The 25,219-nt window shown below is 45.0% G+C and overlaps 1 protein-coding gene and 1 long non-coding RNA gene across 8 annotated transcripts in view; one reads left to right on the top strand and one right to left on the bottom strand.

Annotated features, from left to right (window-relative positions):
* Positions 1-25,219, top strand: part of LOC309335598 — a 248,011-nt gene that overhangs the window by 138,548 nt on the left and 84,244 nt on the right. The gene's annotated exons all lie outside the window — the stretch shown is intronic.
* Positions 1-25,219, bottom strand: part of AGAP1 (ArfGAP with GTPase domain, ankyrin repeat and PH domain 1) — a 335,918-nt gene that overhangs the window by 228,302 nt on the left and 82,397 nt on the right. For all 7 annotated transcript variants that reach the window (XM_081863021.1, XM_081863022.1, XM_081863025.1 and 4 more), the window contains 2 exons: positions 15,550-15,677; positions 960-1,115 (listed from right to left, as the gene is read on the bottom strand). In XM_081863021.1, coding sequence (XP_081719147.1) covers positions 960-1,115; positions 15,550-15,677 — 284 coding nt within the window. The remainder of the gene's footprint in view (positions 1-959; positions 1,116-15,549; positions 15,678-25,219) is intronic.

Raw genomic sequence — 25,219 nt, 5'->3', positions numbered from 1 at the left:
CTAAGCCTTTAATAGCCGCTAAGCCTTTAATAGCCGCTAAGCCGTTAATAGCCGCTAAGCCGCTAATAGCCGTGCTTCGCAAGATGAAAAAACCGGAAGACGAAGAGACTCGCGGAACGAATTAATTTCGTCTTGCAAGGCACCACTGTACTGCTTAAAGGAATAGACACAGCATGAAAAAGGAATTAAAGATAAGCTCAAAACTTATTTCTTTATTCAAAACTGCATACCAATTTTCAAAGGAAGGGCTCAAGGTGTCTTCCAAGCTAAAAAATCCATTAAACCATAATGAACCAACAACAACCAACCTACAAAAAGCAGCAGACAGTTAACCACAAAGGAGTCAACAAGCAAATCACAAACAGCAGCGTAGCAAGTAAATCAAAAGCTCATCCAAAAATGTTTCTGGCAAAGAGAGAAATACTGGCAAAGCAGCCAAGCAAACCAACTAGGACAGAGTTCCACATTCTGGGCACCACAGCAGAAAAGACTCTCTAACATAATCCTGCCCACTGTACCTGAAACGCCCATGGAGCACAAGGAGAGCAAGTGCAACTGTGCCTGCATGAACAGTCCTCAGGCGGCAAGCCATGGGTGGGTGCCATGGTGTGGAAAAGGTTACTGGACGTGCAGCAGAGGGCCTGTCGGCTCCTGCCTGGGAAAGCAGACGAGTGGAATCAGGAGCAGGACAACAGTATGGACGCCTTACTTTTGTCATAGTTTGTACTACAGAAGAAAGAGCATTTTGAGAAACCCTTCACTATTCCAGGAAAGCCTAATGCCCCTGAACCCTATCCATAACTTACCCATGTCCCTACTTCAAGAGCTAGGTTCTCTATTGTTCTGCTAAAGAATCATAACAAATGCCTAGTTGGTCAGCATAGATAACACTAGAGAAGTAAATTAAGGAGCAATGATGAATTAACAGAGACAAGCATTCTGTCTCCTGGTTCACTTACCGTAAAAAGATTGGACCGGCGCTTGGACTGTTTACGAACAGGAGTTGGAGTATTTGTGGTAGGTGGAACATCAATCCGTAGCTCCTTCTGGCTTGTGCTTGGAGTAGATGGGACAGAGGAGGAATAATCACTTAAACTCCCTCCTCCGTTGCTGGTCTGCAATGATTAAAATCCATTTTACAGGAAGAAAGCCAATTGCTACTTCACAAGTTTAATTTCATCTTTAGCAGGCAGAGTAGGTTTAAAAAAATAAAAATAAAAAATTATCACAATCTCTCCTACTCTTGGAACTTAACTGGAAGAGACAATTGGAATACAGTGGTACCTTGGGTTACAGACGCTTCAGGTTACAAATGCTTCAGGTTACAGACGCTTCAAGTTACAGACTCCGCTAACCCAGAAATAGTACCTTGGGTTAAGAACTGTAAAGCTAACCTCTCTTTTCTATTAGCTGAATATTGTTCCTGATGCATAGCATTATACACCGTTTACAAATCAGTCATATTGTCCAAAATTTGTGGTGCTATGTCTATAGTGGACTGGAGCTGAGGTCGCAGAATCCTAGAACCACTAGCCAGTCTGCACTGGAAATAGAGTGGGGTGGGGATAGAGGATTTCAAGCCAAACTGAGCAATCTCAAGTAAAAAAAAAAACCCCAATAAAATGTAGCATTTCCAAAGTACATTTTTCTTGATCAATTCAGCATATCACCCATATCTGATTCTTTAGATGAAGGAAAAACAACATTCTAGGTGGCTTCAACTAAGGGCCCAATCCAAAGATGACCCAAGCTGTTACAAAATTTGTTCTGTTGTCAAGCTGATCTTAATTCATAGGACTGTCCAACAGAATCTATTTCAGAGTTCCATTCATCTAGCAGCAACTATATCTCCAAACTAAATTCAATACAATGGTGCCTCGCAAGACGAAATTAATCTGTTCCGTGAGGCTCTTCGTATAGCGGTTTTTTCGTCTTGCGAAGCAAGCCCATTGACAGCTGAGCGGATTAGCGCTATTAGCGGTTTAGCGGCTTTTAGCGGATCAGCTGATAAGCGGCTTAGCGGCTTAGGAAAAGGGGGGAAAGGGGGGGAACCCGCAGGAACTCGCAAGACATTTCGTCTTGCGAAGCAAGCCCATAGGGAAATTCGTTTTGCGAAGCGCCTCCAAAATGGAAAACCCTTTCGTCTAGCGGGTTTTCCGTCTTGCGAGGCGTTCGTCTTGCGGGGCACCACTGTAACTAGAGTATAGCCTTTTGCTCTTGCCCTCCTTTTATAAAAGGACATCCACAAATACTACAGTAACAGCTTTGATATTAAAAAGCCCCCACAGCCACCTTGTTTGCAAGGCTGAAAAGGCACACAGTCCTTCCAAAGCACTTCTCTTAAGCTGATCAATCTGAATGCAATAAGAACATGAAGAGCCTGCTGGATCGGGCCAATGGCCCATCTAGTCCAGCACCCCCTGTTCTCACAGTGGCTAACCAAAACCAAGCAGGATAGAAGCAGAAGAGCCTCTTCCCTCCTGTGGCTTCTAGCAACTGGTACTCAGAAGCATTGCTGCCTCCAACTGCAGAGGCAAAGTCATTCAGACTAGTAGCTTTCAATAGCCCTCTCCTCCATGAATTTGTTTAATCTTCTTTGAAGCCATCCAAGCTGGTCTCATCTCTGCCTCCCGTGGGAATGAGCTACCATCACATGCACTTGTATATGGAGAAAGTCAACTGTGAAATAAACTTCAGTGCCATATGGATTAATAGTGGATGAACAAGAACGAAGGAAAAGGAGCAGCCGAGTAACTGTCTACCATTCCTGAAGGTTGCATTACGGTGTATCACCACCCCACCCTGGTATGAACTTCCCCACCCCTGGAGAGAATACAGCCCTTTATTTCAGTAAATTTGCCCATCCCTGCCTTAACTAAACGGGTAGAACTGCTGAAGTTAAGATGAAATTATTAGTATAAGGGGGGAAATGGAGTATAGCTAGACCTGCAAGCAGAAGACCAAGTAAGCACCTACTTTGATTTGATGAAAACCATTTTGAAGTGAGAAGATAGATTATAAAAACATATTCAGTGTCAACAGAGAGGGAAAGTAGAAAATTTAGCCTTACAGCAAATTCCCATTCTGAGGTTCTGGGATCGGCAGTCTAGTTCAGGGATGGCACTTCCTCTTACGTTATCAGGAAGAATCCTTTTGCCAATGACACCCTGAAAAAGGGATTTGCCACAGCTCTCAATCTGGGAACACCCTTAAACTCAAGCAGAATAGATATAAGACTAAGAAAATATCAGGGGGCTAGGACAGGGGGATGAGAAAGTAACTCATACAACTATTAGCATTAAAAAGGTAAAAGCAATATGGAAAGGAAAGAGGGAAGATAATCCCAGAGGATTCAAATATTTAAGTTTGATATAAAAGAGATGATAGCAAAAATGGACAAGAACTTAAACGACAAACGATGCAATGGATAGCAAAAATGAGCAGAATGCTAAATTAATAAAAGAACTTTCTGAACAAATAAAAAATCAAACAATCAAACATAAACACACATATAAATCAGTCCAGGACCTCAAGAGCAGAATCAACAAGCAGGAAGACACTTCTAAGAAATTAGTGAATGAAAATAAAGAGCCGAGGAAAAATCAAGAAACAACTAATGAAGAAATAAAGGATCTAGTGACATTACATGAAACTACTTTGGACCAGATAGCTCTTCTGGAGATGCACCAGAGAGAGATGGTTTTACGTTTCAAAGGTCTCCCAGAGGCACAAGAAGAAAGGATTGACCAAAAGTCAAGAATTAGCAATCTGGCTGGGCGTACAACAAAATGAGTTGTGGATGGATATAGACAAAGAATTCCGAATAAGATCTGAGAGTACAAAATAATTTAAAGGTCCAGGAGACTGCTTGGTGTTTTTCAATTCAAGACTTTTAAAAGATAAGGTTTTATTAAAGAGAAGACAAGCAAAGTTGTTAATGTTCAGATACAGTAGCCCCAGCTGAGGTCTTGGTCTTGGGAGGGCATATCATAGTAATCAAGGGACATAATGGTTACTGAGTTGACAACCTTAAAAAGTTGTGGGACAGAATGCAGTCTGAGTTGTGAGAAAATGATGCTGTTTAGCAAGAAAATGTGAGAAAATGATAACTGTTGTTATTGCTCCTGCCGCTGAGGCATCTTGTCCATTATCTTATCCTCATCCAAGTACAAGATCACCAAACTATAGGGTCTCATCTCCTTCATGTTGTGCTTCTCAAGCACTGCTTGAGATAAGAAACTGGAAACGAAAATCCAGAAGACATAAACTAAGCAAAGAATATATTGGGAACCCCCAGAAACTTCAAACATATCTGTCACATTGGATGAGGTCCCAAACTGGCTTTGCTACCAGCTTAGATCCTGAAGATCTTTGCTAAGATCTTTGCTAAGGCTGGCATAATGCAGGACCATCTTCCAAATCTTTATTACGGTCGTAGACCAGCATAAGATAAAAGCACCTCCATACATAAATAAACATGCTAGATAGACAATAGGGCAACTGCAGAAGTAGAGGGTGCACATAAATCATGTAAATCAAATCTTCAGTTTTAGACCTGCTGTGTGGCACATACTATCCTCTGACATATGTCAATCATAGTTAGTTAGTTATATTGCGGCAAAAGCCAACGACACAGAACACCACAAGATCAAACAAAAGGAAATTTGGATTTGAAAGATTTGGCAGGACCATCTGAAGGACAGGAGAAAATTAAAGAATATTTTTGAAGTAATTGAGAAATGTGGGGGCGCAGAAGCAGTATTGAAAGAGACAAAGGCAAAAGGCTTATTGAAAAAATCCCTTGGGCATCCTCTGCTTTATTCTGTGATGCCCACAGAGCTGGGTTCAACTTGCAGCCCAAACAATAAACTAGACTCCCATAGTCTAGGAATGAAGGGTGGATTTAAGATGTATTAGCAGTGCCTTCCTCCATATAAAAATTAAGTAAGCTGTCCCATAATGTTGATCTCCCTTCAGTTGTCATATTCCCAGCACTTTGCATCTCTCCTTCCAAAAGGGAATCTCAACACAATTTGATCCAAAATTTGAAGGATGTGCAGTTGAAAAGGTCAGAGAGTGACAATCCATCAACTCCTTTCACTGAAGATGTTCTAATGAGTCGTTTCAGAAAAGGGAAACAATTGAAACCAGGGGCTCAGAATCCAACACCCCCCATTGATGAAGAAATAGTTGCTGCTGTTAAGGATGTTGTTCAGAAGTGACACATGGCAATACATCTTTCAGATACTGAAGAATCTGACTTAGAGAATGATGGTGAATGGGATGATTAAAATAAGAAATTAAACATGTTAACTACTACTTGATCTTTTAATACCTGATTGTTTAATACAAATATTTTCTAGGATACGTGGGGAATATGATATACTTTAGGGTAAAGGTAAAGGTACCCCTGCCCATACGGGCCAGTCGTGTCCGACTCTAGGGTTGTGCACCCATCTCACTTAAGAGGCCGGGAGCCAGCGCTGTCCGGAGACACTTCCGGGTCATGTGGCCAGCGTGACGAAGCTGCAGCACACGGAAATGCCGTTTATCTTCCCGCTATAAAGCGGTACCTATTTATCTACTTGCACTTGGGGGTGCTTTCAAACTGCTAGGTGGGCAGGAGCTGGGACCGAACGACGGGAGCTCACCCCACCACGGGGATTCGAACCACCGACCATACGATCGGCAAGTCCTAGGCACTGAGGTTTTACCCACAGCGCCACCCGCGTCCCTCATTATATACTTTAACCGTAGGCTATTTAAAAGCTAAATATTTCTAACACGACACTGACTTGTCTTGTCTTGTCTTAGTATTGGTTATTTTAATAATAATAATAATAATAATAATAATAATAATAATAATAATAATAATAAAATTTATTTATATCCCACCCTCCCCAGCCGAAGCCGGGCTCAGGGCGGCTAACAACACTAAAACAGTGCAACATTATAAAAACATTATAAAAATTAATTAAAATCAAAATTGATGGCAACCATAAACTAAAGTTTTGTAAAGATTGCCAAAGGAAGGAGTCAGGCTGCACCCTGACCAAAGGCCTGGTAGAACAGCTCTGTCTTGCAGGCCCTGCGGAAAGATGTCAAGTCCTGCAGGGCCCTTGTCTCTTGTGACAGAGCATTCCACCAGGTTGGAGCCGCAGCCGAAAAAGCCCTGGCTCTAGTTGAGGCCAGCCTAACCTCTCTGTGGCCTGGGACCCTCAAGATGTTTTTATTTGAAGACCGTAAGTTCCTCTGTGGGGCATACCAGGAGAGGCGGTCCTGTAGGTACGAGGGTCCTAGGCCGTATAGGGCTTTGAAGGTTAAAACCAGCACCTTAAACCTGATCCTGTACTCCACCGGGAGCCAGTGCAGCTGGTATAGCACCGGATGAATGTGATCTCGCAGCGAAGACCCCGTAAGGAGTCTCGCTGCGGCATTCTGCACCCGCGGGAGTTTTTGGGTCAGTCTCAAGGGCAGCCCCACGTAGAGCGAGTTACAATAATCCAGTTTGGAGGTGACCGTCGCGTGGATCACAGTGGCTAGGTCAGGGCGAGAGAGGTAAGGAGCTAACTGCTTAGCTTGGTGGAGATGAAAAAATGCCGCCTTTGTTATAGCTGCAATCTGCGCCTCCATGGAGAGGGAGGTATCAAAGATTACACCCAAACTCTTAACAGACGGTGCTGGCACTAATTGCACCCCCGCAAGAGATGGGAGTTGCCCCCTCAATCCCATATCGTCCCGTCCCAGCCAGAGGACCTCTGTCTTCGAAGGATTTAACTTCAACCGGCTCCCACGTAACCATCCAGCCACAGCTTCCAAGCATCTGATCAGTGTGTCTGGGGCCGAGTCAGGATGGCCATCCATCAACAGATAGAGTTGGGTGTCATCAGCATACTGATGGCAGCCCAGCCCAAAACTCCGGACAAGCTGGGCGAGGGGGCGCATAAAGATGTTAAAAAGCATCGGGGAGAGTATCACACCCTGGGGCACTCCACACACCAAGGAGTGGCGCCACCCTCTGTCCCCGACCAGAGAGAAACGAGCGCAGCCATTGAAGGACTGTGCCCTGGATCCCCACGTCGGCAAGGCAGTGGTCCAGGAGTTCATGATCGACCATGTCGAAGGCTGCTGACAGGTCTAGAAGAATCAGCAGCCCCGACCCGCCTCGATCCAGCTGCCTGTAGAGATTATCTGTTAGGGCGACCAGAGCCGTCTCGGTCCCATGACTAGCGCGGAAGCCGGACTGGAATGGATCCAGAGTCGATGTTTCATCCAGAAACCTACCAAGCTGTTCAGCAACCGCTCTCTCAATCACCTTACCCAGGAATGGAAGATTCGAAACCGGGCGGTAATTGGATAGATCTAAGGGATCTAATGATGTTTTCTTTAAAAGCGGGCGCACCACTGCCTCCTTCAGTTCCCCTGGGAATGTCCCGGTGCCAAGGGACAAATTGATGATATCCCCCAGGGGGGCCCGCACCTCGTCTGGACATGCTCTAATCAGCCAGGACGGGCACGGGTCGAGAGGACAAGTGGTGGGCTTTCCAGCTCGGAGGAGTCTGTCCACATCGGCTGGGGACATCCGGTCAAAGTGGTCCAATACTGGACCCGAGGACAGTCGAGGGGCCTCCAGTTCCTTTATTGTATCCAAATTGGCAGGGACGTCACGGCGGAGCAACAGGACCTTCTCCGCAAAAAAGCTCGCAAATGCCTCACAGCTGTGTGTCAAATTGTTATTTAAATTTGGCTGTCCTTCGAGGGACGTTAAAGACCGAATTATACTAAATAATTGCACCGGGCGAGAGCTAGCGGATGCAATGGAGGCCGAGAAGTAGGACTTCTTAGCGGCCTTCACTGCCATCTCGTAGGTTTTCATAAAAACCCTATAAGATGTTCTTGAAGCTCCGTCACAGGCACCCCGCCATACTCGCTCTAGCCGTCTGAGGTCCCGCTTCATTTTCTGGAGCTCCTCGGTAAACCAGGGAGCCCGGTTTCTGCGGGGTCGCAGAGGGCGCTTAAGTGCGATCTCATTGATGGCTGCCAGGAGCTGGGTATTCCAGCCCTCAACAAGCTCAGTCAATGAGTCGCCGGGGGAGAAAGGTCCCGCAAGGCTTGACGGAATCTATCAGGGTCCATCAGCCTCTGCGGGCAAGCCCAAATCAGCTCGCCACCTAAGCAGGGTGGGGGTGGAACGTCAATCCTGGCTTTCAGAACGTAGTGATCAGACCATGGCACCTTCATCGAAGGAAACACGATCACATCTATACCGACGCCAAAGATCAAATCCAGCATGTGGCCTGCTTGATGTGTGGGGCCCAAAACAAACTGGGAGAGCCCTAGTGTTGCCATGGAAGACACCAGGTCCAGAGCCTGTGAGGAGGGAGTGGCATCAGCATGGATGTTGAAGTCCCCCAATACCAATAGGTTAGGGAACTCCACGGCCCAGCCAGCCACCGCCTCAAGCAGGCCTGACAGGGTGGCTGCTGGTGCGCTAGGTGGCCGGTACACCAGCCAGACAGCCAAGCTCACCTCGGAGCCCCACACTAGGCCAACACATTCAATGCCGGGGATCGATGGCGATGGTAGAGCCCTGAAAGAACAATCTTCCCGGCTTAATAATGCCACCCCTCCCCCCCGGCCCACAGTCCGCGACTGGTGGAGGACGGAGAAACCCGGGGGCGCCATCTCTCGTAAGGTAACAGTATCCTCTTCGCGCACCCAGGTCTCCGTCACACAAGCCAGGTCGACCCCCTGCAAGATGAAGAAATCTCGAAGGGTGGCGGTTTTGTTTCCTATAGACCTGGCATTGCACAACACCAGTGACGGAGGTGAGTAATCCTTGCTCACCCTACCCTCGTCCCTCGGGATGGGGCGCAGATTGGAAGGGGTACGAGCATATCCGTATCTCGATCCCCTTCACCTATGACATCTGCCCCCACCTCCATACCTCCCTCGCCCCTCCATAGTAGGAATCCCAAGCCTCATACTCGCCTCCATTTACAAAATATAAAAGCAAACAAACAAAAAACAATTACACCAAAACAAAACCAATCCCCACCCCACTCAACAACCATCCCACCCCAACACAAAATAAAACAAAACAAAATAAAAATACATGGATAAAAACCACCGTTTATGGTGGTACAACAAAGTAAAAAGTAAAAACACTTTTAAAACACTTTAAAATATATAAAAACATTTTAAACATTTGCTGCAGCAGCACCAGTGTCCTTAAAGTTGTGGCGGTGGTGAGTGTGGGCCCCGCTCCCCGGGCCTGGTGGAGAATGGGCTAACAGGGGGAAGAGCCCTCCCCACAAACGCACGGCAAGGCGGCAGCAGCAATGTCCCGATGCCTCCTTGGAGCCTTATATGCTGAGGTGGAGTATGGGGCCCGCCCCCAGGCCCAATACGGAGAATGGGCTTGCAGGGGGAGCGGTCCTCCCCACAAACTCACGGCAAAGCGGCAGCAGCCAATAAACTGCTGGAGAGAGAGAGAGAGATGACAACCCGAAGAGATCTGAAGAGCACGAGCACTCTAATGGGCAAGTACAAGGTGATAAGAGTAAGCTCCCCTCCTAAATCTTCTGTTTAACTCTGTGAATGAGTCTGATAAGAGAAGTGTATTCCATTTCCCTTGGTCAATTATTATCCAGGGTATTTGCCCAGGAACTAGTCCTACTGAGACAGCACACTATTGCATTTGTGCCCCTGCCCCATATTGTGCCTTGGGCAAAGTTTGGCAGGTTTCTTTGGACTTCTGGAATGCATACCTTTGCTGATGAGTTGTTTCCACCCTTTGAACACTCACAGCACCAATCATGGGATTCAAAGCTCCAGTCACTTTGTCTTTGACCACATCCACTGAACCTGTGTGTTTTGGTAATTAGCCCTTCATTCAAGAAGGCTTCATAGTAACTAGGGGACGTGCCTGAGAGGAAATATCTCTCTTACATGGGGCCTTGGTTCAGTCATTAGTATAATTCCTGGTAGATGGAGCTGCTGAGTTATCCAGGCCTGAGACAGGAAACGTAACATCTCTGAAGAGGCTTGTTTGCAGAACCTCATCCACAGAATCACATCCTGGCAGGACATCTGATAGTGGTGCTCCTCATTAGACTGGTGTGAAAATACATCAGCACTGTGATGATTAGCTACTGAATCTTTTGTTGTCTGTCCAGGAACAGAAGCAACATGCCACATGCCACGTTCCCTCCTAGATGTTTCCTTTGCAGAATAATAAGCAGAAGCACTTTTCTTTGTTGCTAATTAAGTCTGAAGGCATGAGGCAACTGAAGGCATGAGGAAAAGTACACTTTCTTAAGTCCCTGTTGGAAGCTGAGTGAACTGATCAGTAGATCATCCAGATACCATGGAAGAGATTGGTGTGAAGAAATTTTCTGTGTGATGGGCAAAACAGTATATAGAGAACTATTTGAGGTCTAGAATCATTCACAAGGTGTATTCCTTCTGGACACTACATAGAATACTGAGTAAGTCCTGAATGGAAGAGTATGAGTTGCAATATTATTTTTTTGAGAACACTGATTTTCAACACATATTAATTATAGGAAAGAATAAGTTTGTTTCTGGTTGGACATTTGACTCTTGGAATGGGCACTAGCCTCTTTTTTGGGGACTGTCTTCTACAGCAGATATAAATAAAAACTAGCAAAAAACAAAAAGGTACACATTGGAGGAAAAATATTCAGTATGTACCCAACAAATTTGCACAGTGAGGATACCACATGGCAATTCACCCAAGCCACTAATTACCGTATTTTTCGCTCTATAACACGCACCTGACCATAACACGCACATCGTTTTTAGAGGAGGAAAACAAGGGAAAAAACATTCTGAATGAAACAGTGGATGTATCATTTTTGGGCTTCATGCTGTGGCCACAGACATGTGATCTGATGGTGAATTTGGGGTGACCCAATGCCAAAATCCTGAGAATTCCTGTGGATCCATGCTTTGTAACCACGTTTTTGCACCATTGCAGCCCCAGGCAACAGTGGGTGCGTGATTTTTTTGGTGCAGGCTGTAGCCATGGACATGCTATGTGATCTGATGGTGAATTTGGGGTGACCCAATGCAAGGATCCTGAGAATCCATGTGGATCCATGCTTTTTAACCACATTTTTGCACCATTGCAGCCCCAGGCAACAGTGGGTGCGTGATTTGGGGGGGGGGCAGGCTGTAGCCATGGACATGCTATGTGATCTGATGGTGAATTTGGGGTGACCCAATGCAAAGATCCTGAGGATCCATGTGGATCTATACTTTGTAACCACATTTTAAGTGGGGAGCGAAGGAAAAACAAAGAAGGGACATGAGAGGGGTGTGCAGAGAAGCAGCTGGCTAAGAATGCAGGAGAGGGATTTAACGGGTTGGAGGAAAGAAAGGCAAAAGTTTCCCCCCACCCAAGCCAGCCATCTCTCTCTCTCTCTCTCTCTCTCTCTCGCTCTCGCTCTCTCCCCCTCCCTCCCGCCCTCCCCCCCTCTCTCTCTCCCTCCCCCCTCTCTCTCCCCCTCCCCCCCTCTCTCTCTCCCTTCCCCCCTCTCTCTCTCCCTCTCCCCCAGCAGCACCGGAGCTTGCCTGGAGGGGAGGGGCTTTCCCTGCTCTTTGTTCCGTTTCAGCAAACACAGCAACGAAACAGAGGAGGGTGGGCAGTAAGACCCTGAGGCAGAATGCAGGAAAGCAGCCGCTTCCTCTTTTCAGTTTTCCCTTTTCCTTGAAGCGTCGCGATGTGATTTTTGCCTGGTTTTTCAGCTCCAGGGACCACACATTCACTCTATAACACGCACAGACATTTCCCCTTCCTTTTTAGGAGAAAAAATCTGCGTGTTATAGAGGGAAAAATACGGTACATGCAGTAGCCTTTAGATACAAAAAAGCCACACAGGCTGACAGAACAGTGGCAATGTATTTAAAATTCTTACTGTGTTTAATCCTTATGCATCTGATGCAAGGACCTCTAGGCAGCCCATTGATCTTTGATAAGATTAATGGAAGGTCAACTCAAGGCTGCTATTAGGGCATCTATAAAAATATTTTCCTTAACATCACATGGCCATATATAATACCTAAGACTAAAACAGACAAAATACTGGAAATCCATGACAGGAACTACTGTCTCAGTATTTAAAAGAAAAGCAGCTGGGGAGGGAGCAAATTAGATCAGAACTGTAAGGGAGTTAATCCGTGCCCTACATGCTACTTTCCTTTAAGTTTTCCCTAACAGGCAAACAGAAGTTTGGGGGAAGTTTTAGTTTAGGAAAGGTTCACTGGACATAAAGGACTAACCCCTTCTTCCAGCACCAGAGTCTCAAGTCAATTTGGGCTGCCCTGAAGTAATGGGTTTCTGTGTAGTAAGTACCAGAGCTGGAACATATGTGATGTCAACCTGCGTATACAAGTTGACGTGGCTGGGGAAGGGGGAGAGGATGCCTGGAGGATTTATATACTGCATGAAACTTGTCATTTCTTTGGACTTGCTGTGGACTTGATCACACAAGTGCCTTCTGCTATCCGGAGAGCAGAATAAACTCTTTATTTGAACCAACTTGGTGTCATTTGACTTCCTTCCTCCTGTCCCGGAGCAACGCAGACCCAATCAGTGAACTGCAATAAGGCTACAGCCCCACCCCAGCAGCTGCTTTTGAAAGACAGAAGTTGGACCGGCAACAAAATTCTGTAGTAAGGAGTTTAAGGTTTCAGCCAGCCAGCCTAACCTCTTTCATTCCCCTCCCACTTCCAGGGTTTTCCAGTATAACAGCTTTCCAAACTGAGCATGCTCTAAATATCTCCCACTCCATAGTTTTTCCCCTGCAAACGTTGGGGCATCTCTGAGTCCACTGATACATCCTTCTTATGTGCAGACAGTGCCATTTTGGATACACGAGGATGCATACTAGGAAAATGAGTTTTGTTTTAGTAGAAAAGGTTAAAAGAGGTATACGTTCTGATTATAAATCTCCAATATCTTGGCAAACTTGTCCAAAATCTACATAATACTATGAGTGTCTCATTTTCCTTTGGCAAACATGAGAAACTGCAAAGAGGTATGAGGAAATAGCTATTTCGCATTGTGTTTCAGAAAAGCTCTAAGCACATTAAAAAGTGTAATATAAAATACTGATAAGCCCCAACTCTTCTCCTCCACTCAGAGTACCTCAGAAGTACAGCACAAGTGCTGAGACAATCCTCCATATCATTCCAGAGCTTGAACAATGGCTGGATCTTGTCCATGCTGGATTGGCTTGATAGGTGGTTCAAACACTACAAAAGCCCAGCACAACTGCAGGTGTTTCCCCTTTGCACCTTTAAGCTTGGGAAGAGGGATGGAGCTCATCCGTGTGACAAAATCGTTTGGAAACACTTTTAGCCCCACAGAAGTGACACATGTTATAAAGTCTGCCTTTTCTCAGGAGTGGAGGATTAGCCCTGACATTTGCATTGTGCTAGCACTTCAAGTATCTCTTAAATTCAACATGACATCACACAGGATCTCACATTTCCTTATTCAGAGATGAGCATGGTCTTGACCATCACAAATGTTGGCTGGCCAGCAGGGCCATCCAAAAATATGTGTCTGTGTGTGTGTGTCGAGTTTGATCCTTAGAACCCATTGTTTAGTGTACTGTACACTCTATCTTGGGCTGCCTGCTAGAAGCACCTCCCTCATTCTTTTAATCTTGTGTCACTGAGAGTTTAGAGCAAAACTGTTTTGTGGAACATGACAATCCTGCCTAGTATCTTGCATAGATTCCTCCCTCCTTTGAAAGTTCTCCAGACTAGGAGATAAAATTAGAGCACTCTGATACAGCTGAGGGATATCCCCTTCAATGAACTGTGAAGGTTGCCAGTGTAGAGAGGAATAGAAGGATTCCCCAAGCGTCACAAAACTGGTGTTTGCTAAAGAGCTTGGATTGGTTTGTTGCTTTTGTTTGGTTTTTTAAAAATGCTACTTCTGAATTAAGTACTGCCCCACCCTGGTTCCATTGGGGAACATCTCCCCGCAAAATTCACACTGCTACTATAGTTACTGGGTAGTAGCAGCTTCCATCATGGTGGAAATTGGGAAAGTACAGTATCTATAAACATTTGCTGTTGGCCAAGGATTTTGAGAATCTAACACAATGAGCATAAAACATACATTATTAGAGGGACATCTGGGACTTCTAATCCTGGGATCACTGTTCCAATAGAGTTTACCTCCCAAAGCATTGTTGTCCAATAAACCTGTTCTGACGTGGTCTTATAACTTGTAAAGCAGGAGAAGTGAGGAATGTGTGGGACCTCCAGATGTTGCTGGACTCCAACTGCCATCTGCAGGTCTACAGGTTCCTCACCATGCCTTTAAAAATGTTTTATTCATATTTGAAACTTCTTAATGTTCAACAAAGCTTTCAAATGTTAGTTGCATGCAATGAGTAAATATTGGCCCTCAGGTAAGCTGGCAGGTCCCGTGCTCTGCTTCCAACTATACACAAAGACATAGACACTTTAGGCTGCATAAGTGATTTTGCAAAATGTGCACAGCCTAATGGCTGCTAACAACAGTGTCTGGTAACTGGGTGAAGTGCCCTCATAAGATGCTTTTTGAGGATGCATGTAAGCTGCTCACCAGCTTCAGGTGAATAGGCCAAGTGTCTCCTGTAAAAGGATTGTGATGAAGAGTATATTACACCGATGCTCCAATATCTGCATTGATTTTATGTGGCTCTGAAACAAGGCATTGTTGTGTGGTGGTTGGTTGGTTTTTTAATGTACACACCCCTACACTATTTGAGCCTAATACAAGATGCCCTTCTTACCCTATACAATGGTACCTCTGGATACGAACGGGATCCGTTCCAGAGCCCCATTCGCATCCTGAAGCGAACGCAACCCGCATCTGTGGGTCGCGATTTGCCGCTTCCGCGCATGGCGTGATGTCATTTTGACCATCTGCGCATGTGCAAGCGGCGAAACCCGGAAGAAATGCATTCCATTACTTCCGGGTCGCCGCAGAGCACAACCCGAAAGCGCTCAACCTGAAGCAACTTCAACCCGAGGTATGACTGTACCTCCAAGGCAATCTCTAAACTTGATTGTGAACCACCTCTTAAAGTATCACACATTTGGCCAAGATCAGACAACAAAGACACATGGAAATACATATTTTAAACTTTACATAGTTTAGAAGCAATTTCCAGGCTCTATTTAAGTGGCCTTTTTTAGAAGGTCATGGAGCATATTTAGGTTGGGGATTCTTTAGCTCTTTAACTGTGGTTGCACATTATGAACTTTCAAAGCTAAATACAATATAAATTAAGGTAACAGAAGGGCACAGCAACTCAAAGAAAGCTATCCAAAGAACAATTGAAAATACTTTCTGCCTGAGGTTGTCAGAACCCATATTCTATTCCTAGGTGTAACAGTGCTGCCTTGAGGTATGAAGAATCTGAGTCAAATGCAAGAACACTGGTTACCAATGCCAATTCATGTTGCCCAGTTTGTATCTACCACTAAAAGGGATGCAAATAATTACATTCTATTTCATACCTGGCTGATATGTACTGCCGAAACCTGGACTGAACATACAGATGAGTGGCTTGGAGAGTTTGGTAGGGATTTGCAAGGGCCTATCGAAAGTTGCTGTTTTTTCCTTGTTGCAACAATCTTCTGTGCAACTGTAAAGACAAAATTAAAAGAATTTGATTACATAGAAACCCTGTGATGAAGCATTTTGCTCCTCTGTTCAGAGTCCTGCTTCCATTAAAGAGCAATTTCATGATCTGACCAACAACATAAACTGGCAGTCCTGCAGCTGATGCACATAGAAACTAAGGAGGAGTGGAAGCTAATGGTAAAAGTGCTTATTTGTCTGTTGCTGTTGTTGTTATTAGTAATATATAGGCTATTGGTATACACCACAAATCTCTTGAAACCAAGATGTGTTTTCAATCACAATAAATATTTTAAAAGTTAAATCAATTTCTTCTGGATTCCACATGAATGAATTTGCAATGAGAACAGTTAAGTGAATCATTTGTTTTCAAGAGGGAAGCTAGAACACCGCAGATAGAATGTCATAGTGTTAGAATTATTCTGAATGAAACACAGCCTCCACCTCCAAGAAAAAGAAAAAGGAGGGAGCAGCCTTCAATGCAGGATGTATTTGTTTTTGTAACTTCTCCTGGAGTAGATCAGCACAAAGTTTAAAAAAGGAAGGCCAAACTGAGGGATATTTCAGCCTCAGTTTTCACTAAGTAGTCTACTCTCTAGGTCCCAATGCAGGTTACCCTCCCAATGTTTTAGACTACTTCCAACCTGGTCACCATGGCCATACGGAATGGGGCTGATGGAAGTTTCATTTAAAATGTTTGGAGGGGAAGGCTGTCCTAAAGCTTGGATGATGGTAGTATCTTCAAAAAAGCAGAGCTATCACACGAGTGAAGGCTGATAAGAGGTACCTGTTACCAAAGTGTTCTACCTCCCAGAGATTTGCCCCACATGCCATTCCACCAAGTGGCAGTTTGGGACCAGCACAACTGAGCAAGCTGGGTGAATCAGGGTGTCTGCAGGGTAGGGCTCTACCCCACCAAACACCTGAATCACCCAGGAGCGGGGCAGCAAAAATAAATAACTTACTGTCTGGTGAATCAGGGGGTCTGCAGGGTAGCGTGGCAGCAAAAGATGCATCTATCCCGCCAAACATGTGATCTGCTTGGCAGTGTGTCTTTTGTTGCTGCGCTACCAGGCAATTCAGGTGCTTGGTGGATAAAGCAAAGCAGCAAAAGTTGTGCACATTGACTGCTGCTGTGTCCGGCTTACCAGCTGACTGCAGCTAGGCAGGTGGAGCTGCTAAGCACCAAGGCTGGCACCTGGACATCTCCACCCAGTCACAAAAGGCCAGTTGTCAGTAGCAAAATGTGACTGGCGCACAGCTAATTTCAAATGCCGCTCACAAGGGGTCTAAAGACACATGGAGCTAATCCTCAGACCCATCTGCCCATCTGGGTCATGTATGAAGACTAGGTCACATGTCATTTCAAGTTTCACCTCTGATTTTAAACTAGAGATTCAGTTCTTGACTTATATAAAACTCTTGGTGTATTGAAACAAATTTATCTTCATTTATGTTGCAATTATCTCTTAGGGCAGTTAATTTGATGGAAATTAAACTATTGTTTAATTGCTCCTATTAATCGAGAGATTTAAAGAAGCACAGTAATAAATAGTTACCTTCAAGACAGAACAAAGTCAAAGCTACTCATGTTGATTCTAAAAGGTAAAATAATTCTAAGCAGAATGAGAACAGAGCAAGCTCAAAATGGTCTTTTCAAAAAAGGAGGGTGCTGCAGAGCAGTATATCAAGTTTTCCAGTGAAACAGTTTTCACTCTATATTTCAGAGATTCAGAAATTTGTAATCAATCTACCACAACCTGATTAAAATCAGTGTTTTGTTTCCTCTGAAGGAAATGCTATTATGGGGGCATGAAGCCCCCCCCCCAATCCAATGTGCTTTAAGTTGTGCCTAGTGCACTACTGGAATGAGCCCCACAACAGTTTTAAATGGAGCAATGCAGCTCTTGGCCTGAAAAAAAAGGTTCCCCATTGTATTAGAGGAAATTATTTCTGTTAATCACAACAGACCAGGACAAAAACAACAACCTATAGTTGGCCTACTAAAGTGAGAAGTAACCTCTTGAATATCTATTACCACATACATATTCCTGAATAATCCACTTCACCCAGCGTTTTTTTTTAATGCTTTTCGGGGTTTTCAATGAATTATTAGAATTGGCTTCCTTAGGACGTTTCAGGGGCACAGATATAAAGCTACATATTTAGAACTGGCATGGAGTCCCGGGTGCTGTCTACCAAAGAATATGGTGGGTTTTATGTGGATAGGGTAATCTGTGAGTTTTACAGTGTGTGTGTGTGTGTGTGCGCGCACACACACACACACACAGTAATATTGTGTTTTATTGTTGTTACCTGCCCTGAAACCTTAGGGTGAATGGTGGATAACTAATAACACCACAAACACACACACACATACACCTCAGAGCTCCTACCTGACCTGGGGAACATTAGCCCTGAATCAGTGTTTGGGGGGTGGGGGATGCTAATATTTAATTGTGGTCTATTTGGTCCACCATCTTGATTCAACATGGCAACTGCCATCCAAACACGAATGAAGACCACCTCATCCATCTTGGGAACCCTTGTGCCAAGTTAAGTGCTGATATCTTCAGAGGCATACAAATTAGCACAGGTTAGAATGGTTATGCCCAAAATCAGACAAAATCCCACTTAAACCACATTCTGGTCTACCATATTGATTCAAAATAGTGGGTAGCATCCCAACATTGACAAAACTGCTACCCCCACCTCTGGAAATCTCATGCAGAGTTTGAAATTGGTGCCATTTGGACCCACCACACAAAAAAATGTGTGAAGACAAGCCTAAGTCACATTTTGGACCACCGTTAATTCAAAATGGTGGCCAGTAGTCCAACACTGAAGAAAACCACAGGACCCCCCCCCACCCCGGGAACACTCATGCAGAGTTTGAAATCAGTCAAGTTTGTACCCATCACTCCAAAAATCAGGCAGTCACATTTCGTACTGCCATCTTGATTCAAAATGGTGGCTGCATTGCCCACATCAACAAAAACTGCCACCCCACCTCAGAAACCCTCATACCAAGTTTGATGATGGTATCAAGGTGGCCAGACCTACTGAGAACAAACGGTAAAAAAAGTTTTTCCAGAATATATAGTAGATTCCTTTATTTTCCTGATCTAAAATTCATGTTTTCCCTATCCCTGATAGAATTTGGACCAATTTACATACGTACACCAAGACAGAAAGGTACAACAAGATACTTCACAACACTGGAGACCTGTCTGTATTAGAGTCACCACATATATGGTGTTTAGAACCCACAGAAGGCCTCAGTCCTTCCATATATGTTCATAATCTTGCCACAGCTGCACATCCTCCTAAGGAACAACCACAGTGCTGAATAGGACAGTATGAGAGGCTGCAAATGAAGCCTGCCTGGAAGCTGCAGGAGCGAGCACAGCAGAGCACATCACCACCCAAGGAGAGGAAGACATCACCCTGCAGAATCTGAAGCAGTGGTGCACTGGCTTCCTTTAGGCTTTCCGTCCCCATTGAAGGCCCTGTTTGTCCTACTAGGCAGAAGAATGGCCTCATCCATTAAGATTAAGAGAGCACTTTCAATTCCTACCTGTGTATCACCACAAAAAGAGCCAATCCAGAGGGCTTGTGAGGGACTTTATTTGTTGCACTTTGGCCTATGAGACCTTTTATAGGAGGTAAATATTCAGTTGTATCACCATGGTCAACTGATTTGCAATGACAGGTGTGTTTCTACCCAGCCCTGCAGAAGCCCAGCTGCACTTATACCCAATCGGCCATTTCTTCACCAAATTGAAGAAGCAACTTATCTTTTACAGCTATTGTGTGTTTTAATTTTTTTTTTAATGTAACCAGCAATCTATGATGTTTCAAATATCAACTAAATACGATTTGATCTCCTAAATTATCACAGACAAATTCACAGTACAACACTGTTAGCCATAAAAATCACTGGCATTATTTTGTAGTTTCATTTCACTGTTTAGTAACATTAAACTAATGTGTTCTATACTTGGCAAAAAATTGTTAGAGTTATTACAATTGGGGAAGGGTATGGCTTACATTAACCTAGCATAGGATTGCTTCCTTTTGAATAGGCTAAAACTTGGTTTTCTGCCAGTTCTCTTTTGCATTCATAGTTTCAAGAAAAACCTAGATTTCATGTCAGAACTTTCTCATATACATTCCCCTTCATTGACATTTTTTTCACACTGGCTCTCACTAGCATGCATCAAATACACCATTAATCTTAGGATTTTGAAAAAAAGCTAATAAAACCATGAACAACAAAGTAAGCTTAGTATTATGTAGGCATAATTAGGTCAAATGTGAATTTACAATTTGGATATCACCCTTTGCATGCAAACTATTCCATATCCTGGATCTATTAATCATCCAACGAAATTGCTAAAAATGTGGGCTCAATGAGCCTTCTGTATTTTATGAGAAAATTACTCAACTGATCTACCCTATTAGGAAAGATGGGAGGATGGTAGATACAAGCTGATGTAGAGCTCACCAACAAGGCTATAATATACACCACTACATATACATGTCAGCAATTTTGGCTTTCTGTCTTACCCCATGGTAATCACTGAAACTGTCAAACCTTGAATAAATGAGATGTTGCCTGTTAGGGTTAACATAAACTCCTTAAGATAAGAAGAGGGACACAGGTGGCGCTGTGGGTTAAACCACAGAGCCTAGGACTTGCCAATCAGAAGGCCGGCAGTTCGAATCCCTGCGACGGGGTGAGCTCCCGTTGCTCGGTCCCAGCTCCTGCCAACCTAGCAGTTCGGAAGCACGTCAAAGTGCAAGTAGATAAATAGGTACCGCTCTGGCAGGAAGGTAAACGGTGTTTCCGTGCGCTGCTCTGGTTCGCCAGAAGTAGCTTAGTCATGCTGGCCACATGACCCGGAAGCTGTCTGTGGACAAATGCTGGCTCCCTCGGCCAATAAAGCAAGATGAGCGCCGCAACCCCAGAGTCGGTCACGACTGGACCTGACGGTCAGGGGTCCCTTTACCTTTACCTTTTTAAGATAAGAACATGTGTACTCTGTATCCATGGGGCCTCTTTTAAAGGACTCACCCTGTATATCACTAGTGTCAAAGTAGAGAAGTACATTCAAAAGTGATTGGCCAAGAAAAACAATCTTAACCAAGCTGTTTTGTTTTGCATCAGAACTTGGTCTGTGCCACTGAAACCTGCCACCCAACAGTTTCCTTGCCTGAGCTGATGGAGGCTGTCTCAAGAAAGATGTCTGAGACCTCAGGGCTGATGGCCTAGGGCAGTGGTGGCAAACCTCTGGCACGTGTGCCAGAGGGGGCACTCAGAGCCCTCTCTGTGGGCACACGTGCCGTTGCCCCAGCACAGAGTTCGCCAGAGTTCATTACTAGAAAGCCAGCCTCTCCACATACCCCTGAGGACATTTCTCATATCACCCGCCCCTCTGCCCAGCCTAGCTGCTCCCGCTGTGTCCCGCACCCCTCAACTGAGACAGGCGGAGCCAGCCGAGCGCAGCACGCAAGCTGCTCCTCACGCTCCAAGCGGCGAAGTGGAAGCAGCCGAGCGTCGAGGCAGAGATGATAGCGTTGGGTGATAACGGCGAGGCCGATGCCCCCCCCCATGCAGCGTCGCCCGGGATTCATCACTCCGGTCTCCCATCACGCTGATGTGGCCCATATCCAAGGACATGAGCACACGACAAGCAGAGTTGAAACAGAAGCTTAGCCTTGAGTAACATCTAAGCCTAATTTAATGCAAATTAAATCAAATGTAACAGAAGAAAGAAAAACATGGCTTCTCCCTCTGTCTTTCTTCCTCAGAGAAAGAGCTGCAAAAGCAAAAGCTATTAAAAAAACGGAACAGCGTTTCTCTGTTTCCGCTCACAAGACTCCAATAATCAGTGCTGGAATGTAAACAGACATGTGACATGTAACAATCCCACACATTTGCAGCATGGGAGGAATGGAATTTCCAACAGTGAACAGGCTCTTTCTTTTCCCCTCTCCCCTCTCCCCACGTGATTCAGCAGCCACTCCCAGTCACCAGTCTAGCTGCCGCATTCTGGTTAAATTGCAGTTTCCAGGTCACCTTCATAGGTAGCCCCTCGTAGAGTGCATTGCAGTAGTCCAAGCGGGAGATAACTAGAGCATGCACCACTCTGGCAAAACAGTCCATGGGCAGGTAGGGTCTCAGCCTGCCTACCAGATGGAGCTGGTAGACAGCTGTCCTGGACACAGAATTGACCTGCACCTCCATGGCCGGCTGTATCAGCCTGCGCACCTGGTCCTTCAGAGGCACAGTTGCCCCATTCAGGACCAGCAAGTCCTCCACATCCACCCACCCCCTGTTCCCCAAGTACTTCTGTCTTGTCAGGATTCAACCTCAATCTGTTAGCCACCATCCATCCTCCAACTGCCTCCAGGCACTCACACAGGACATTCACCACCTTCACTGGTTCTGATTTAAAAGAGAGGTAGAGCTGGGTATCATCTGCATACTGATGAACACCCAGCCCAACCCCCCTGATGATCTCTCCCCGTGGCTTCATACAGATATTAAAAAGCATGGGGGAGAGGACGGAACCCTGAGGAACCCCACAAGTAAGAGCCCAGGGGTCTGAACACTCATCCCCCACCATCACTTTCTGGACACGGCCCAGGAGGAAGAAGCGGAACCACTGTATAACAGTGCCTCCAGCTCCCACCTCCTCTAGACGGTCCAGAAGGATGTTGTGGTATCAAAGGCCGCTGAGATCCAGTAGGAACAAGGAAACAGCTTTCACCTTTGTCCCTAGCCCGCCGGAGATCATCGACCAGCGAGAAGTGTGCATGCACATGAAAGCTCATACCAATAACAAACTTAGTTGGTCTCTAAGGTGCTACTGGAAGGATTTTATTATTATTATTATTATTATTTGACTACGGCAGACCAACACGGCTACCTACCTTTAACAGCAAGACCAAGACAGTTTCAGTCCCATGATGAGGCCTGAATCCTCACTGGAGGGGATTCAAATGGTCCGCATCCTCCAGGCATGCCTGGAGTTGTTCAGCAACCACTCACTCAATCACCATGCCCAAGAATGGAAGATTTGAGACTTGGCGATAGTTGGCCATATCGGCCGGGTCCAAAGATGTTTTTTTAAAGAAGCGATTTAATGACTGCCTCTTTCAGCAGGTCTGGGAAGTCTCCCTCACAGAGGGAAGCATTCACCACCCTGCAGAGCCCATCCTGACTTGCTTTACAAGATGGAGACAGGTGGTTGGTTTCACATATCCAAGCAACCTTTTCACATGCTTGGAGGTAACAGATTGGAATTGATTCCATGCAACTTGTTCAAGGTATCTCTCCCAGCCAGCCTGCCCAAGATGTATCCCAGTCTGCCTTCTCCTTTTCTCCCCAGCATACCTTGCTCAACACTCCCTTTTCCTGTCACCTCAAAGACACAGTTACCCCTGGCAACCTTCCAAACCCACAGTCTCTGTTCACACCTCAGGGCAAGGACTGCTCTTTTGCCTTGTCAATGGCTCTCAATGGCCCTGTATTGTTTCTTCATGCCCCCACTCTGGCCAGGTCGTTTTGCATAGGCTTGCTCAGGAATTCCTCTGCAGCTTGTATTTTCCCTTCATATTCCAATTAATCAAAATCCTAGCTTTTATATTAATTTGTAGTGTTGAGGGGGGTCCTCTCCAAACCTATAATCTATAATTGCATATTGAAAAGCGGTCACATATAGTCACTTCCATTGCTTAAATCAGCTTACTTCCTAACTCTGAGCATTAAAGAGTTAACATCTTCAGTCAACATCTTCAGTCTTAGGTCTGAGTAATGCTGATCCAGCAACTTTGCTTATTTTATTGAGTGTGTCTTATTGCAACTCTAAATGGTCTTAAACCAATGTGTTGGGTTTACTGTGTTTACTGAACACAAAAGCAGGGGCTCAAGCAATGAGTATTTTTTATATATTTTGCTATTGTTGCACTGACCCCTAGTGGCCACTTGCTGAGCCTACAAAGTTCATTCTAAACTGAAACTACTGATAACATTCACAGGTGATGGTAGATTGGGTGGTGGTGGTTTTACAAGCAAACTTCAAAGCAAACTCTAGCTTTCTAAATGCATGTTGTGCACATTGAAATGTTAACTTTATAGAGAAAGTTAAGCTAAAAAAAATCCAATCTCTAAATAGTATCAACTTGAACAGTGATGTATCTGTTTTGCATTTTCCAAAGGCAATACCTTGATTTTTGAGCATCTCGGAAACCGAATGTTTTGGTTTTCAAATGCTGAAAACCCGGAAGTGAACGTTTAAGTTTTCTCGGAAGTCGAACGGCTTCTGAGGCGTGTTACTCCATTTTCTCAATGGAACTTGCCGACCACCTATTGTGCCTTGGTTTTCAAAAGTTTCGGAAGTCTTCCAGAATGGATTACATTCAACAACCGAGGTACCACTGTATAGTTCTTTCCATCACTGCTTAGCAACAGGAAACAAAAAGCCACATTGGTTCAAACCCATTTCTACACAGATGCCCAACCCTTACTCTTAATTATCATTTAATTTATTGCCTGCCCTTCATCCCAAGGGCCCAAGGCAGATTACAATGTAAAATACAACTTTAAGATTCATTTGAATACTCGCCATTAGAAAAATAATATCAATCACAAAAATGGGGTGGGTATAGTCCAGTCGCTCATAATTAACCTCATACTTGCTGCCACAAGAGAATAGCATACACCACGGGTGTCAAACACAAGGCCCGCGGGCCGAATCCGGCCCGCCAGACCTCGTCATGTGGCCCGTGTAGCCGCTGCCGGCCGCCAGCCTTCACCTTTTATTCTCGCTTTTTTTTTGACACAAGAAAGCCGCCTCTTCAGCGCATGCGCGGCAGCCTACAAGCCAGAGAACGTCTGCCCTCTAGCGGCGCCGGCCGTTCTACACAGGAAACCTCCACTTTACATGTCCTTTACATAGTCCTACAGATACAACCGGCCCTTTGAGGGTGACCAAACTGCTGATGCGGCCCCCGATGAATTTGAGTTTGACACCCCTGGCATACACCAATACACAAGAAGATGCCCTAGTTTCCCAGAACTGCCCCACAGGAAAAATTACCCACACCCACTGTTTGGTGCTTTTCATGGATGTTAGAATACAAGAGGTAGCACCCAAGTAAACAGTTCCATTAGCACAAGGACTTTTAACTGTGCAATGGAACTTGCCTGCCTTCTAGCATTGGCATATAACTACTTGTCTACAGTGCCTCTCCCCAAATGCCTTGGAACTTGTGCTTTAGCCTCTCAAAACTGCTGTCTCAATGCCTAGTTCTACCCTGTCCGCATTTGAACCATCATCCATTTTTCACATTCATCCTGGGGACTCCTGTCAGCTTCCCATTTGCCCCCACAATCTGTTCAAAAGTTTGTTCTGCCACCTATTTAATTTTAAACAACTCTTGATACTTAATGTACTGTAAAACACTCCAGATTGGACCTCATCTCACTCCTTTGCATATAAAAGGGCTCCTACCATTTGCAGAAGGGCCACTGATCCT

This window comes from Podarcis erhardii (genome assembly GCF_964252035.2).
Source record: "Podarcis erhardii genome assembly, chromosome: 1".
Taxonomy (NCBI): Eukaryota; Metazoa; Chordata; class Lepidosauria; order Squamata; family Lacertidae; genus Podarcis; species Podarcis erhardii.
The sequence above is the reverse complement of the archived record's forward strand: the minus strand, read 5'-3'. Positions and strand labels throughout refer to the sequence as shown.